The 16,963-nt window shown below is 37.6% G+C and overlaps 1 protein-coding gene across 4 annotated transcripts in view; it reads right to left on the bottom strand.

Moving 5' to 3' along the window:
- ARHGAP20 (Rho GTPase activating protein 20) overlaps positions 1–16,963 on the bottom strand; it is a 133,395-nt gene that overhangs the window by 27,994 nt on the left and 88,438 nt on the right. For 3 of the 4 annotated variants that reach the window (XM_049613731.1, XM_049613759.1, XM_049613749.1), the window contains exons 4-9: positions 14,323–14,472; positions 10,345–10,446; positions 8,000–8,041; positions 7,025–7,109; positions 4,040–4,117; positions 1,444–1,510 (exon numbers count right to left, since the gene is read on the bottom strand). In XM_049613731.1, coding sequence (XP_049469688.1) covers positions 1,444–1,510; positions 4,040–4,117; positions 7,025–7,109; positions 8,000–8,041; positions 10,345–10,446; positions 14,323–14,472 — 524 coding nt within the window. The remainder of the gene's footprint in view (positions 1–1,443; positions 1,511–4,039; positions 4,118–7,024; positions 7,110–7,999; positions 8,042–10,344; positions 10,447–14,322; positions 14,473–16,963) is intronic. The other variant, XM_049613738.1, reaches the window with a different exon arrangement.

The following is a 16,963-nucleotide window of genomic DNA, read 5'->3' as shown; positions in this document are numbered from 1 at the left end:
GAAGTTTCCAAGGCACACTGAAATATACAATGGAGAATCGCTGCTAAATCGTGTCCCATGGTTGGTTGGTTGGTTGGTTATTTATTTATTTATTTAGTGCGAGTTAGGAATCAAGCTTGAAGCTGTTTTAAGCCTGAAAGCTACCATCCGAATAGTTTTAATCAATAGATTTTATTAAAACAATTATTTGATTTTTAATCACAACCTCATTGCTGATTTTTACAAAAATGACACCATTAAAAAAGAAAACAAATGCAGTCAATTTTATCCTCAGCTATGTGTATGACAGGTTGCTTTACTTTAAGTCTGAGAATATGTTGGTTTTAGATTATTCAGATCACTTGAAACATCCTGAATTAGAAAGCAGTTATCACCCAGGTAAATGAAAGGATTACATGAGATAATGCATATAATATGCTCTGCACACTTTCTGGCAGCTAGTAAGCATTTTTTTTTTATTGGCAGAAATCATTATCATCCTTATACTTATTACTGTTATCATCTCAAGATCTGTTACAGATACTCTCCCGTCCCTTATTTTATTTGCTCTATTTCTGTTAAACCACCCTGGGTGACCTTACTGATCAAGAAGCATTTTTAGCGGGGGTGCCTGCGTGGCTCAGTGGTTAAGCATCTGACTCTTGATTCTGGCTCAAGTCATGACCTCAGGGTTGTAAGATTCTCTCTCTTCCTCTCTCTCTGTCCTTCCCTCGCTCTCCTCCTCAAAGCAAACAAATGCAAACAGAAACAAAACAACCAAAACAAACAAACAAAAAAGAAGTATTTTTTTTTTTTTTTTTTTAGCTAAATGGTTTAAACAAGGTGAGATGTAACCTATTCACTTCCAATAATTCCTCAGAACAAATGCTGGAAAATCTGTCTAGAGAAATAGCAAAGTACTGAAGTAGTAGCTTGCTTACAAGTCAGTGAATATTTTTAGGACTCTAAATGGATTAATCTCCTTTTCTTTAGGATGCCTAGGGCAGGTGTTGAATACTCACTGATCAACTAAGAGGCATGACTGGATTACAGATGGTCTTCCACAGAGGCAATGTAGTAGGGAGGAAAGGGAACAGGAAATTCAAGAACTGAAGATGAAAAATATATATAGGGAAAAGGAATACCAATACATGTTGTTTTCTCATGGAAAAAATTTTAAAAAGGTTTGCAGAATAGGTGTTTGTAAAGTAAAAAAAAAAAAAAAACAGAAAGAGAAATTTACATTTCTCTTCTCACCTACACCATTAACTGCTTGAGTGAAGAGACACTATTTGCCTAGCCCTTAGGAAATGGTTGATAGGTATTTACTGAATGAATGAATAAATATTATATGAGATATAATATTTGATGGCACTTAAATTCAGGACTCCATGACTAGTTCTCATAGACACTTAGAATTACAATTAAAACACAATCCTATCTTAGATATTTGAAGAAACTTACCAATAAGTGGGTATGGTGCCTCTTCTTTGCCAGAATTGACCCAAAGCTGGTAGTCTCTCTCAGAGCCCTTGGAGATAAAAATATTAACAATAATTCTGTCACGTTTGGTAACTGAATAAGGACATATTTTGGGGGTGGATTTTTATGTTTGGAGAAAAAATGGGGACAATATAAATGCTGTTCAAGTTCATGGGGGTGAATACAGTTTTTGAAGATGGCAATGCTAATTCCTACAATCCATATTCCTGTCTCATCCCTGGCAGAGGACTCAGCAGTCCTGTCCTCTCTTCCTAGTGATGACCAGGGATCCATAGACTGCAATGGAAGAAGGCCCTTATGGTTATGGGTAGCCCACAGAACGTAAAATTATAAGCCCCTTTACAAAGCAGAAAGAAATGTCCTAGTTTTCTAAAAGGCTGATCTCTTCATTAGAGTCCTGACTTCTGCCATGCCTCTGGACTTCTCAGAAAATACTGGACTTAATCTCCAACATGCCCCTGCAAAGACATCCTCGTTATCCAGAAAGCCACAACAATGCTGTGTCTGTGATGAAAAAGTGAAATCTCAAGGGCTGACTGTATTAGCTCAGCAGTTTCTGAGCAGAAGGAGAATGACCAAGAGGCTTTGAGGAGATAGGTGGCTGGCACAGTCTACACTGGTTTTATTTTGGGCAAGTCCAGTCCTGGATACAGAAAGGACAAGAATTCTAGAGAATAGGCCCAGTCATAGAACACAATGAAATTGTTCACAGGCAGAATTATAGCCCAGCAATACTAAAAATCTCACTTGAAAGAAATAATACCAAATTCAATAGACTTTGCTGCATCCTCCAGGACAGGATAAAGGACCAATGTTCTAAATGAAGCTAGAAGAGACTGGCAATATTCAATATTCTTGCCTTTATCTTTGGATTAAAAATCAACGTTCTGACCTTATAATAGAGGGTCCTGGATGTGGAGAATTACTTCTGGCCCCCTCCTCTACCCTATTTGTCACTTCCTTCCCCATTCTCAACTTAAAAAATTTTATTGCAAATAGGGACAGCAGGCAATCTGATAAAAATCCTTTATTTTTTTTTTTTTGTAGTATCTGAAAATATGCAATAACCCATTAGAAGAGCATAACCAAATAGCCTCCATTCCTAATTATAATGAAGAGGAATATTTTTGGTCTCAGGACATGGATTACTTTTCTCAAAGGAAAAGCAGAAGTAAAATGAATCCTGTCACTAATCAGTCTCCTTTCCCTTCCCTTAAACTATTCCAAGATATAAACACGTGAGCTTAAAAATCAATGCAGAGGCGCCAGCTTTACCCAGTGCACATAAATCTCATCATATCTTAAGTATATTATTAAATGTGACTAAAATAAATGAGATCTCTTACCCTAAATTGTGATTTCTCTGAGTGCCTAGGGGCGTAGGATAGCACTGTGTCCAAGTGAATTGAAATGCAGCTTAGAAGACTGTGACACATCTAAGACGTTTGGCATGTTGCAGCACAGTAACACCGCGCTTTCATGTTCGTAGACAATCTTACTCAAGAAGTGGTGTTGTTCAAGTGCTTCCTCTAGTGTCCGTCCCTCTGAAAGTCACTCCCGTTAACACAAGGCCCACGGTATGCGGTCTATACACTGGCAGGGTGGAGAGGACGAGGATTTTCCAGTGTTCTCCCTACCTCATCCTCAAACACGCCAATCTTCTCCATTAATTAAATTTCAAAAACTCACCTTTGCCCCGCAGAACAGAAAAAAGCAGAAGCTAAAAGTAAAATGGAGGGGCGATGCGGGATGCACACTAAAGCTCTTTAAATCCAGGATCTGATTCAAAGCTTGTTGTTGTTTTTAAGTTATTTATTTATTTATTTATTTATTTATTTATTTATTTAAATTTACATCCAAGTTAGTTAGCATAAAGTGCAATAATGATTTCAGGAGTAGAAGTCAGTGCTTCATCCCCTTACTACAACATGCAGTGCTCATCCCAACAAGTGTCCTCCTTAACGCCCCTCTCAAAGCTTGTTTTTCAATTTACCAATTCATTAGAGGTACCAGCCAACTCATCTTCTGGATCTGCAGTCAGTGAACATTGATTCTAGCTATGTGTTCTTCATGTATAAATTCTACTACAGAGCAAATCCTTCAGAATTCACCATCCTAAGACTGATGGAATCTTGGGATAATAGAATAATTAGGTAGAGGAGAAGAACCAGGAAAGGAGAGAAGAGAAGAACAGTTGTAGATAGACACGTACTTGTGAAGGAGGTTAGAACTTACTCATTAGAATCTTATACCAAGAAAACTCCCCAACTGAATATGTATACAGCATATACAATAAAAACACATATTATTATCATTCTAATAGTACAGTCTAATCTTACTATGCTTTCCAGCTCAGGTAAGTTTTACAACGGCAGTATAAGAGGAACATCTAATAGTAAGGCTTTCCTGTCCTTATTTCCTCCATTTTGGGGGGGACAAAACATGAATTCGGTATTACCAGTAATCATCTGTCTTATGATGAAAGGGATAATATTTATATGAACCTACAGAATAAAAAGTTTGCTTTTCACTAAGAGTATGTAGGAGAGTAACTTACAGTTATCCCTAGCATTGGTAGTGACATGTTGATAACTTCATTTGCTGTATCTGAATTCCTTACTGTTATAGTTTTAGACTGCAGAAAAAAAAAAAAAGAAATGAGAAATATAGTTATAAATAAAGGGTATTAAATCAGGTGAACAAATAAGTACTGTGAAATGACTACCCAAAGGCATCTCTCGATTTCAAGTGTTGACGGCGTAAAGCACTTGACTTAAGGAGAAAAGAAACCCTTGATATTCATTTACTTTCATTCCATTATATATTATGGCTTTTGATAAAACACCTATTTCTCTTAATATAAGGAATACGGGGCTCACCAAACAGAAGGCCTTAAACAAGAAAGAAAAAGATTAACGACATATGAGAGAGAGTAGATGGACTACCCTCCCAGCCACAAAAAAGGACCTAGACAGGTTGGTCGACGCATCGCGTCCCTCACACAACCCTTCACGAAGAAGGGAGAGCGCTGCGCCACTTCGCGCTGTGTCCTGAGCGCGGGCTCCGCGGTGCGGGTTTGACACGGTGTGGGTCCCGCTGTCATTTTCTCCACATGGCAAAAAGTGGAGGTAAAATCAGAATAAAAACTGGCTACACAAAGACATTTCAAGTTTAGAATTTTTAAAACCACTATTCTTTAAAGCACCTTCTATATGTCAAACACTGTGGCTACTGGGATTTCCAATGTTGAAATCTGCAGAGGCCTTAAAACCAGTGGGTCTAGAACTGAAAATTTCACAAAGCTCAATTCTGTTATCAACTCTGCTACTGAAGAGGATATCCGGAATAGCTCTGTGCTAAATTACATTTAGAAGTTACTACTTAAAAATAGAAAGAAAGTTTGCAGCAAACAGAAAAGGGATTAACAAGATTTTGAGATATCTATATAGAGTTCATAGAATTCCAAGACACTTAAATATAGGACAACGCTATGCTAGCAAAAAAGAAATATTTACTATGCACATAGGATTTATGTGTTATAATTATCAGATGAATCAGCAATGAGGGCTGTGTCCCCCATAGGGCTTAAACGGTACAAATAAGTAGTATAAATGGAAACAAAATCCCATAAAAATAAAAATGATATAAAAATAATGCTAAAGTGAAATCCACTGACAACTCACCACTTATCCTTCCATTACAGTATTTTTCTTTCTCTATGAGCCAATTACTCAACATGACAAACTGCCTCTTAAAGTTGTTTGCTAATTGATTTCAAATTGTGCTCCTTGTAACTCCAAGGATTATGCAAAAGTGTCTGAGAACCCAACAGGCAGGGCTTTGAGCACCAATCCCAGTGTCTGTCTTCTACCGGAGTGGCACAGATGTTTTACAAACTGGGCTTTAACCTGAGACATAATTTCATGAACGGCAACTGCCTTTAAAAATTTTCAGTCCAAAAACCCATCCTTAAATTAAATTTTAAAGAAATTCTCTCATGAAGTCTTTTGTAAAGTGAACAATCTATCCTGTAATACTATCTCCCAATGTACCTGGTTTCTAAGATAATGATTTTTCTTAATATTAGACATATATTCAAAACAGTAATTATAAAAAAAAAAACACCAGTAATTGTAAGATGTGTGTTTTCCCTGGCATGCCTTTGTGGCAGACAAAACAAATGAATTTCGGCAGATAGTCCTCTCTGGCTAATAAACAAATAAAAAAACAAGACAAAAATGAAAATGAGGATTCCCCCCCCCCCCCCACGTTAGCAGAATTCACCGACCGGTTGTATATAACTAAAGGCCGAGGATAAAGAATGTTTTCCATACACGCATGCCTATTTTGGTGGCAATCACTCTTTCTGGAAGCCGGGCCTCCCTGAGAGGAGACTCTTGCCATGAAGTAACTTCAGAGAGCAAAGGATAGTGTGTCATATCATTGTTGAGTTAACCAGGGTACCGTTGATAAACACAGAGCACCCAACCTGACATCTCCTGTCTTTTCTTCCAAAAAAGAGTGGGACTCTGGTCCTTTGTCAAATACATGCTTTCCATATACTGAAAATGTTAAAAAAAAAAATTGCAGGGGATTTTCCATGAAAATCCTAAATGTAACCAATTGCCACAACAATTAAATCAAGACCGGCAGAAGGTGGGTTTTTGTTTGTTTTTTGCTACTTTGCTATAGTAGATCTCTGTGTTTCACACCGTAAAAATTTGAGTATTTCCCTCAAGCAGTGACATCTGGCACTCAAGTCAGAACATTTGCATAACTTTGGCCTTTGGCCAAAGCATAACTATTTTGTACTACATCCTTTTCCAGTGTGATGTAGAGTTGTTGTGAAGTATGGCAATGCACAATGTCATAAAAATATCCACAAGTGTCCATTTTATTCGTTGTTGATAACATCTTGGCATTTATTCTCTATTTTTAGTCATCAAATTCTACATAATAACGAGGGATAAGTAGACTTAATTTTTATTTGACCAATATGATAAAAACTGTGGGGTAGGAACATGCTGATCCCTTAAAAATGTCATCTCTCCCAGCTCATACATTTATTAAGCCAATGGATTCAATCCCTAAAAACTCAGAGAATGAAAAACTCAAACCACCTTCTACTTAAGAAGTGACAGGTTAGAAAAAAATTGCTTAATACTAATAGGAAATACGTCCTTGTGGAAATGGCTTTACTACAAGCTGCTGCAGCTGCTACTGAAAGGATCCAGAGAAACATTAATGCCAGAGGGAGGAAAGAGACATCTGACAACCAATATTCTTTCCAAGTGTAAATGTTAAACACTGTTGTGAATAGGAATTTCTCTGGCTTCTCTTTCTCTAGGGTTTACTTTTCACATATACAAAGACATACATATACCCAGAAAAATGCATTTTCCCCACAACGGTACTTCTAAATGTCTACCTTCCATAGCACAAACATAGCCTGTCTATCTGTTTGCCTGTCTCTGTTTTTATCCACAGTGCTCTGCTTTATGCAGGGAGCTGGAATTTAATTTTCTGGCTTAGAAACACTTACGTAGGCACAATTCCCAACGTCCTTGGCGAAGATTTTGAGGGGAATGGTCTTCGGGTAGTCCTTCTCTTTCTCTAGATTGATGTACCTAATCAAAAGCAACGACAACCCAAAACAACACTGAGTCAGATGGATTTCGCTAATGGCTTATCTTAAAATCAATCTATTTTGCTAATATTTTCAGTATACTTATATGCTATTTTTTAAAAGACAGATGGAAAGATTCGGCAGAATCTGATTGCATTATGGGTTGAAAGATCATTTAAAAAAATTCTCAGGACATTAGGTACAGGCACAAAACGAATGGGGGATCTATTTCACTTGAGGTTTGAGGAGCACAGTCAGGTTTAGGCACCTCTGGGTGGTGTTTTATCTTCCAAGTTTTCCTACCTTCTCTGGAGAGGCCTGGAATCTTACTGACAAGTACAGTAACATATATAATACCTTACTGCACCAAACTAAGTGGCCTTTTAATTCTCATTTAGCTCTCTTGTTGAGTGTCTATCTTCCCTTAGGAAGGCAGAGAGGGGAGAAGGGAGGGAAGGGTTATAGAAATAAGAGATGAACCTCAAGTTGACCACTTTTCGTCTGTATGCTCAAAGGTGGAGATCCTAATTGAGTTCTGAGGTGCTCAGAAAACCCTCCATATTTGGAAACTTAATACACGCTTTGAGGAAACTGTTAGCTCCAAATGGTAGGCTCGGGAGATGCGAGAGATTATGGACTAATTTCTGTCTAGAATGATCTAACCAGACCTCAGTTCTCCCTCCTAGGAAATAAGGAATACATGTAATGAAGAGAACATTATTTACAGTAAGTAGTAGCTGGTGTACAGTTCACACAATAGTTTATTTTGAGGACAAATGAATAATTTCTACTAAGAAAAAGGGGAATAGCTTGGGGTATATCTCTGTGGAGAAGAATTTAATTCTTTTAACTACAAGTTAAAGATTAAAAATATGCACATGGAAACAATACCTCTGAAGGAGAGAGAGCCATTTGTCCTTTTGTTCTGGAGAACTGCAATCAAAGAAAATAGAGAAAAATTAAACACACAACACATTTATGCTAACATATCTAAGACTGTCGTTCCAGACGAACTATCAGTGGCCTGTCGCTGGGGCAGCCACATACTCCCACAACTCTGACAGAGCTGCGTTCTGGGGAGTCCTCAGCTGGAAAATCCCCACCAGGAAAAACTATACGATCGAGTTCACTTTTACTAAAACCTCTTGAGTAGATCCAAGACAGGGCCACTTTCCACTTTATGGCTTTTTTGCAAGTATAACTCTAATTTGATCTGGAATCCAAACACCTGGCTGGTCAAAAACATACACAAGCTATCTGATCACGAGCAAATCACTTCTCATCTCTAAGCTTGTTTCCACATCTATAAAATGGGGCTAGTTGTCTCAGAGTGTTTTTGCAGCTTTAATTGGTACACAAATATAAAGTATGCTCAATTAAAGAGAAATTTGGCATATTGATGGACATATCTTGGGCCAGAAACCAGTTTCCTGTCAGGAAAAGAAGTATTTATACATGTAAACAGCATAATTTAGCAAACTGGTTCTCATAAAACGTCTCCTTAATTACTATAATCTTCTAAGATCAATTAGTTTACAACTAAATCATTATTAATAATTTTTCTGAGGTTACTGCTTAGCTTAATTCTTAAGCTAAGAAATAATTCAATGTTTATTTCTATATGGTCTTGTTACTCACTATCTTGTAAAGTCATATTTCTAATCTTCTTAACAAACTTGGAAACCCTAGTTCTTCTGTTCCAGAAAAATACACTTAACAAATATTTGTAATTTGTTTCTAACTCTGTTGCTTAGCAATTTTCTCCACCCGCAACCTCCTAAGATCAGTTATCAGAAAGTGTATGACATCTCTTTTACCACTGACCATACAATTTCCATCTTCCACAATTCTTTACAACCTTTTGATGTATTCACCTTTCTTAAACAGAACATTTTCTACGTTCATTTGTGTCAAATCTTAGACTTATTTACAAAAAACTGTGTTGAAAAACAGGTGAGTTTTCCTTAGACCTGTGAACTTTTTTCAAAGCAGTTAAAGAAAATTGCCCCTTTAAAACACTTAGTATTTTTTGTTAACTTTTAATTTTTTATTGATGTGAAAGGCACAGAAAAAACTATATAATGCTTAAGTGTACAGCTTGAAAATTTTTTACAAAGTGAACACACCTGTGTGATTGAAATTCAGATTACGAAACCTCGGGAAGACTCTGTGTGCGGCTAACTTCTAACAGAACTGGATAGTTTTGTTTTCTCTATTATAAATGTAACCAAACAATATGTACTATTTTGTGTCTGGCTTCTTTCCTTCCACATTATGTTTATGAGACTTAGGTATATTACTGTTCTTAGAACATTCATTCTCACTGCTGTATTGCGTTCCATTGTTTGAATATACAGCATGAATTACTTCAAAAATGAACAGTTTATGAAGTGTGCAAGTTAACTCACTGAGATTGATTTATATAGTATTCCTGTGTTTTCCCCTTCACCTAGCCTGTGTAAGAACCAGACCTTCTCTTTCTTCAGTGATTTTTAATCTCTGGCACTTCTACAGAAATAAGAACAAAGTTATCTCAGAGTTTCACAAACACCTAAGCTCATGTGATAAGAGCAAGAAGAGGAGAAAAGAATTATATCTTAGAGAAGGAGAAACGGCAGGGCAGCCTGGACAGATTCTCTCAAGTTTGGGAGGGGACAGACTCTGTTATCCTTGAGAGTGCACAGGGACCCGGATGTTATTTGGTTGAGGTGCCTCAGGAAAGAGAAAGACCCCACAGGAAATGACTGCTGGCAGTAACTGGGGAGGCCTGTTCCTAAGTTTTTATATCCGTGAAAACAGCTGCATCCCACACGCGGCAAGGAGTCAGAGCATCTCTGAATGTAAAGGGCGACTCTGGGCACAGAAAAAGATAATGTCAGCAGTGACCACAACAGACCAAAGGTCAAAACCTTTCATCTGTTTGGAAGACATCACAGAAACCTCCTGCATTCTGGTTCTACTCTAAGAAAACAGGGTTCCAGTAAAGAAGAAAATTTGATTTCCTAACAGTCTGGCAAATGGAGGCTCAGGGTGAGTTTTAATTTGATCTATAAATAAACAGGCTTTTCTTGACTACCTGAGTTTGTAGACTGAGATCCACACTAGGTGCTTAAGTTAAAATATTCTTCCTCTGATTCTTCTGACAGATAGATCCATGTCAGATTTAAGTACTTCCTGTGTCTTTTGAATAATGTTCTCATTACTGTGTAGTTATCTGTAATATCAAGGCACGGTACCTGTTTTTCTGGTGGATATAGATCCTAGGTTTGAGGATCAGGGTACAAGAGATATGAAATTCCTTCTGGTCTTTTTTGAGATGTGATGATGTACTCTGTCTCCTAAGGTAAAGCATGAAAAGTTCAGTGTTGGCTCTTCCCCTAACTTGACACAACTGGGAATTCCTCACTGATTCTGGCAGTTGTCAGTCCTAGATTTCAAAACCAACAGTCTACCTTTTGGTTTCTTTACAGACGTTATAGTGACTGGCTAGGAGAGACTGCTTCTTGAGCTGCTAGTCTGATGGTATTTTAAACTGATCATGACCTAGATTTTTCTTAATATTTATTTGATATATACCGTTTCTGGCATTCTTCAACCCTTCCTAAAGATCCAAGCTTCCCTCCAGTATCATTTCACTTCGGGCTGAAAAACTTCTGTCAGCATTGTTTTTTTTTTTTTTTGGAACAAAGTTCTGCTGGAATAAATTTTTAGAGTTAAAAAAATCTCTATTTTACCTTCATTTCTTTTTTTTTTTTTTTTTAAATTTTTTTTTTCAATGTTTTTTTTTTTATTTATTTTTGGGACAGAGAGAGACAAAGCATGAACGGGGGAGGGGCAGAGAGAGAGGGAGACACAGAATCGGAAACAGGCTCCAGGCTCCGAGCCATCAGCCCAGAGCCCGACGCGGGGCTCGAACTCACGGACCGCGAGATCGTGACCTGGCTGAAGTCGGACGCTTAACCGACTGCGCCACCCAGGCGCCCCTATTTTACCTTCATTTCTGAAGGATATTTTTGCTGGACATAGTATTCTAGTTTGAGAGTTTTCCATTTCCATTCCACTGTCTTCTGAAATTACCCAAGTTTCTGATGAAAAAACCACAGTGGTGCAAATCACTGCTCCCCTAAATGTAATGTGCTGTTTTTCTCTGGCTGCTATTAAGATTTCCTCTCATCTTTGGTTTATAGAAGTTTGTCTATATAACATAACTAAGTGAAATTCCCTTCATATTCCTGTTTGGGGTTCAATGATTCTGTACGTTTGTATCTTTCACAAAATTTGGAATGTTTCCAAACCATTATTTCTTCAACTATTTGTTCGGTCCCATTTCCCTTCTCTCCTTTTCTGGAGTTCCAATTACATGTGTATTATATCTTCTGGTATTTTCTAACAAGTTTCTGGTGCATTTTTCATTAAAAAATGTCTTTGTTTTCTCTGTTCTGCACATTGGACAATTTGTATCAATGTATCCTCAAATTCACTGACTCTTTCCCCTTTCATTTCTATTCTGTAACTATTAATTTAAGATATTGCGGTTTTCAGTTCTAAAATTTTAATTTGGCTCTTTTTTATATTTTCTCTTTCGCTGTTGAGAAATCTTTTCATTCATTTCACTTGGCTTTTTTCCTTTTACCTAGAGAGCACAATATAAAGGTTGCTTTAAAGTTCTTTTTGGGTAATTCCAACATATGGATCATCTCAGGATTGGCCTCTATTGGTTATCTTTTCCCTTTTCTGATTCTTTGTATGTCAAGAAATTTTATACTGTATTCTAGACATTATGAATATTTTGTTTTAGAGACTCTGAGTGCTGTTATATTTGCAAAAGAGTATTGGTGTTTTTGTTATTAACAGGTAACTAACACGATTACACTGAAGCTGCAAATTCTATCTTACTTGTGGTGAACAGAACCTTGGTTCCATTCTTTGATCCTCAGATTCAAGCTGTTTTGAGTCTCTTCCAAGCATGTTGGTTCAGCAATCAGTCAGAGACTTGGGTAGAGTCTGTCCGCAAAATCTGAGCCTTCCCTTCTCTGATACCATCCTTTTTGAGACTCCTTCCCTCACGATCTTGTGGCTGTGGCTGACTCAGGCTCTTATTCTGGTTGTTCAGCCAGAAAGACTGGGGGTTTCTGTCAGTTTAGTTGCCCTGCACCATGACAGGACTGTAGCCTGCCCTTAGGCCAATGCCTTAAACATAGGAAACTCACCCAATGCTGGTGCCTCCTTCCAAGTTTCAATTCCTCTCCAAAATCTGCCAACTTTTGTTCACTTTCCAGACCCTTTAGGTGGTTGTTGTCTGTATTTTATTCAGAGTTTAGAGTTGTTATCTGTATGGTGGTCAGTCTATTAAGACCTCACTCTGTCTGCTGTATCAGGGACAGAACTCGTCAACACAACTTTTTTAAATTTTAAATACTATTTTAAACTTGAAATAAGTTTAGACTTCCAGAAAAGTTGCTACGATAGTACAGAGGGTCCTTGTATACCTCTCACCAGTTTCAGTTTCCTAAAGTTATCCTCTTATATTATCATGGCACACTTGTCAAACTAAGAAACCATTACTGGTACGTTACTATTAACTAAGTTCTTGACTATTCAGATTTTACCAGTTTTTCCATTAATGTCCTTTTTCTGTTCTGGGACCCAAACCAGGATAACACATTGCATTTAGTTATCACATCTCCTTAGTGACTGGTCTATGACAGTTTCTAGGTCTTTTCCTGCTTTGTTTTTTTTGGTTTGTTTTTGTTTTTTGCTGTGATAATCTGGAGGAGTGCTGGTCAGCTTAACCTACAGAATATCCTTCAATCTGGGCTTGTTTGATGTTCATCTCATGCTTGGACTGGGACTATGGGTTTTGACGAGGATAATACAACGGTGACCTGCTCTTCTCATCACATTCTATCGAGGGGCACATGACATCATTAGTCATGTTAACCTTAACCTTTCTGGGTAAGGTACTATACTTTTTGAAGAATACAACATACGTAAAACTTGTTTATACATCTGTACTTCTTCTTATAACAAGTTTCATAAAAACCTCTTAATTAAACACCTCATGTAGTCTTGTCCCTCTCTAGAAATCCCTTCCTTTCACCTGTAACTCCAAGGAGATTAGGCAACGGAAAATGATACTATCTAGAGAAATCTGTCATGGAAAAGAAGATATGCAGACAATGATATACACACATGTTTCTTCCAAGTAAGTTCTTAAAATCTTGTGGTAGGCCAATAATGCATAATAGAACTTAATGACATGCCTGTTTTTTATTAGAAGATTAACAGCTTGGAAATTTTGAGTTATCTGGCTTTAGGATGATACCTGACATGTCTGGTGGTAGAGGGGAGAGAAGAGACCAAGAGAAAAACGTGTGCATGTGATGAGCCCAATTCTTTAAGTGTAAAACAAATACCGGACGTGAGGGTGCAGCTGTTCGAAATCACTGGTGTGAGGTTTGGTATGCTCACCTGGACCTGAGAAGTGCCAATGTGGCACGTTAGGGTTAAGAGTACAAAGATTCTCTATTTATACATTCTCCATCCCCATCCCAGTCACAGGGTGAGTCTTAGGAAACTAACTTTTACTTCTTGGGTCATGAATTCATTTTTGATTGTCACATCTCTATGCCAAATCAGAACCTGATTGTACAGTTCAGGTACCCCCATTATTTCACAACATTAATTTTATTTCTATCATTAAAAACTATTTCGTTAGAAAATCTGGGAGTATAAAAGTTATTCAAGCTTAACTGGACGATTCTATACAATTTTTCAGTAAAAGTCTATTTCAGTGGGTTGAAAAGATCAAGTCAAAAGCTCACTATGTAAAACAATACCTGAACATGAGCAAAGGGGAGGTTGGAGAGTGTGGTCTCTGCGTGAGCCTCTATTCCTCTCCCCCAGCCCCGAGGTCTTTCAGCAGAGCCCCTCTAAAAATCACTGGTCAAACCAAGATAGAGGACTCCAGTGTTCTCACTATTTACCATTACTCTCCACATATTTTAATAAGAAGCTCTTGGGGAGAAACACAAGGCATACGAGTGTCTTTATTGGGGGCATGTCAAAAGATGACTTCAGAATAAATCAGAATAAAATATTTCCCTTTGAAAAATCAATAGAACAAAATTGGATTAACTTTTTCTTTTTCATCCTAGAAATTACCTAGTTGACTGCATTTAACATGTAAATACAGGAGACGCTATGGTTCTTACCTGAAAGTGGCCACGAAGTTCACTGTGGGCCAGCCCAAGACAAACGATTTCAGGGCATTGGTGTTGCCTTCTCCCACTTCGTCCACACAGCTTGCTGTCCACATGTCACTTAATTTAATTTTATTTTTTATCTTAAAGTTGTTGTTATATCTAGAAAGATAAAAACCACACAGGACTTCTTGTTGTTTTGTTTCCTAAATTTTATGAGAGCTCTTGTACTTGTGACAAGAGGACAGTTTCCACTAATCATAGGCAAAGAGTGTCTTATTCACTGTTTGTGACTTCAGTGCCTACAGCAGGAGACTGTAAGATGGCTGGTTACCTGGGACCCCAAAGGCTCTGGAAACATGTGTTGTATTAGTCCTTATGCCTGCATTTATGGGCAGCAAACGGCCATAAACTATATTTTTTTTCTAAGTTGAGCATTACATTTGGATCAAAAATCTAATTTTAAATTTACTGCTGTACTAAAAAATTAATGCACTGATTATTTATAACTTCCTTACTTCCAAAAAGATTTGAGTGGATGAACAAAAGGTTAAAATACACATTACTTATTAAAATATTTATAAAATTTTCAGCTTAAGAGAGAGAGATGCACATAAAAATTATAATCTGGAATTAGAGGACTTTTCAGCATATTTCCAACTGAATGCTTACAAGTTTTTCTAGTCTTTACAAGCAAAGGTTAGTTAAATTTCTTTAAAAAAAATGTTTTTTCTGGGATGCCTGGGTGGCTCAGTCAGTTAGGTGTCTGACTTCAGCTCAGGTCATGATACTGTGGTTCTGGAGTTCAAGTCCAGTGTTGGGCTCTGTGCTGACCGCTCAGAGCCTAGAACCTGCTTTAGATTCTGTCTCCCTCTCTCTATCTAACCCTCTCTCACTCAAGCTCTCTGTCTCTCAAAAAAGAATAAACATTAAAAAACTAAAAAAAATTTTTTTCTTTTAGAGAGCAAGAGAATGAGCAGGGGAGAGAGGCAGCAGGGGAGACAGAGAGAGAATCGCAAGCAAGCCCCATGCACAGTGCAGAGCCCAACATGGGGCTCAATTCCATGACCCTGGGATCAAGGACGGAGCTGAAGTCAAGAGTTGGATACTCAACCAACTGAACCACTCAGGTGCCCCTAAATTTCCTTTCTTAAAAGTATGTTCATATCATTTCCCCTTGTATTCTGGCTAAAATTGAAAAACTCTAGCTAAAAACAGACCCTTAACTAAACTGGAAAAAAAAAAAGGCAGGAAGTACTACACTTAAGTGGAGTTAACGCAATTAATATTTATCTCCAAGGACCCAGAAGGTAATCTACTTTAAGTTAGCACTGAAATCGCTTTTTGACAATTTCTACCTAATCTTCCTTAGAACCTAATATTGAAACCACCGTTATCTCTTGACCTAAATTCACAGATTTCATGCTCATAATGGACCTGAGACTTAGTTAGAAGGCACTGGGAAAGATAAAGAGAATGCTTAGGGAAACTTGGACACTTCCTATCACTCAGAGCCATTTGTGGAAACAGAAAAAAACTGACATGAAATCAAAGACACTTCATATGGCAGTATTCCTAAAACTCCTCCATGGAATATTTAAAGCCAAAACTCTTCAGTCGGATTTATGAAATGAAAAAGGATCTTGCAGGAACTACGCATGAAGGATAACCTAGATTCAAAGCTTCATTTATACTTCCTGTGGGGCACACTCACTGTAAGTGTAACAGAAAAGCACCTTGTGCCATAATAGCGTTTTTCTATATTTCATTTCAATATTTTTTTCATCTCGTTGCTACAAATCTTTGGATTAAAAAAATTTTTTTTAACAATTATTTATTTTTGAGAGACAGAGTGCGAGCTGGGGCGGGGCAGAGACAGAGAGGAAGACACAGAATCCAAAGCAGGCTCCAGGCTCTGAGCTGTCAGCACAGAGCCCGACGCAGGGCTTGAACTCACGAACCGTGAGATCATGACCTGAGCCGAAGTCGGACGCTTAAGCAACTGAGCCACCCAGGCAGTCCCCAAAACTTTGGATTTTTAAAAATCAAACAGACACCGAAGATAAAATTTTATTTCCTTTTTTAAAAATATTATTTTTTGAGAGCGACTATTTAGGTAATCTAAAACTGAAAGTACACATGTTTTTCAAAGAAAGGTATGTTTCCGTATCTCTTGTCACACAGTTTGTGTTTTCTAATGCAGGTCTCTCTCTATATCAGATACTTCAGATACCAGGTGGGAGCTGTTCACATTTATGGCCCTGAAGAAAAGTCATTGTGATGATTTTTTTCCCTAAATCAATAAAGTGCCAAGATTACCTACCTTCTGACACAAAAAATAAGAAGTTGCCTAAAAGTGTAAACAATCACTTCCATTCTACTAGCTATTATTTACTGAGAATTTCCCATTTGCCATCCAGTCATTGTGGTAAACACTTTACACATATTATTAGTTTAATCCTCAAACAGTTTACAGATAAGGAAAAGGAGTTATGGAGAGATTTAGCTAAGTAACTTGCCAAAAGTCACACAGCTTAACTAGCATAGCTAGAATCTGAACTTGAGCAGTGTTGACTTCCTAGCTAATTTAATGCTCTTAACTATGTATTTATAAAAAGCCCTGGATGTTGTCAGTCTTATAAAGCATCTGGAT

Source organism: Panthera uncia, chromosome D1 (assembly GCF_023721935.1).
Source record: "Panthera uncia isolate 11264 chromosome D1, Puncia_PCG_1.0, whole genome shotgun sequence".
Lineage (NCBI taxonomy): Eukaryota > Metazoa > Chordata > Mammalia > Carnivora > Felidae > Panthera > Panthera uncia.
The sequence above is the reverse complement of the archived record's forward strand: the minus strand, read 5'-3'. Positions and strand labels throughout refer to the sequence as shown.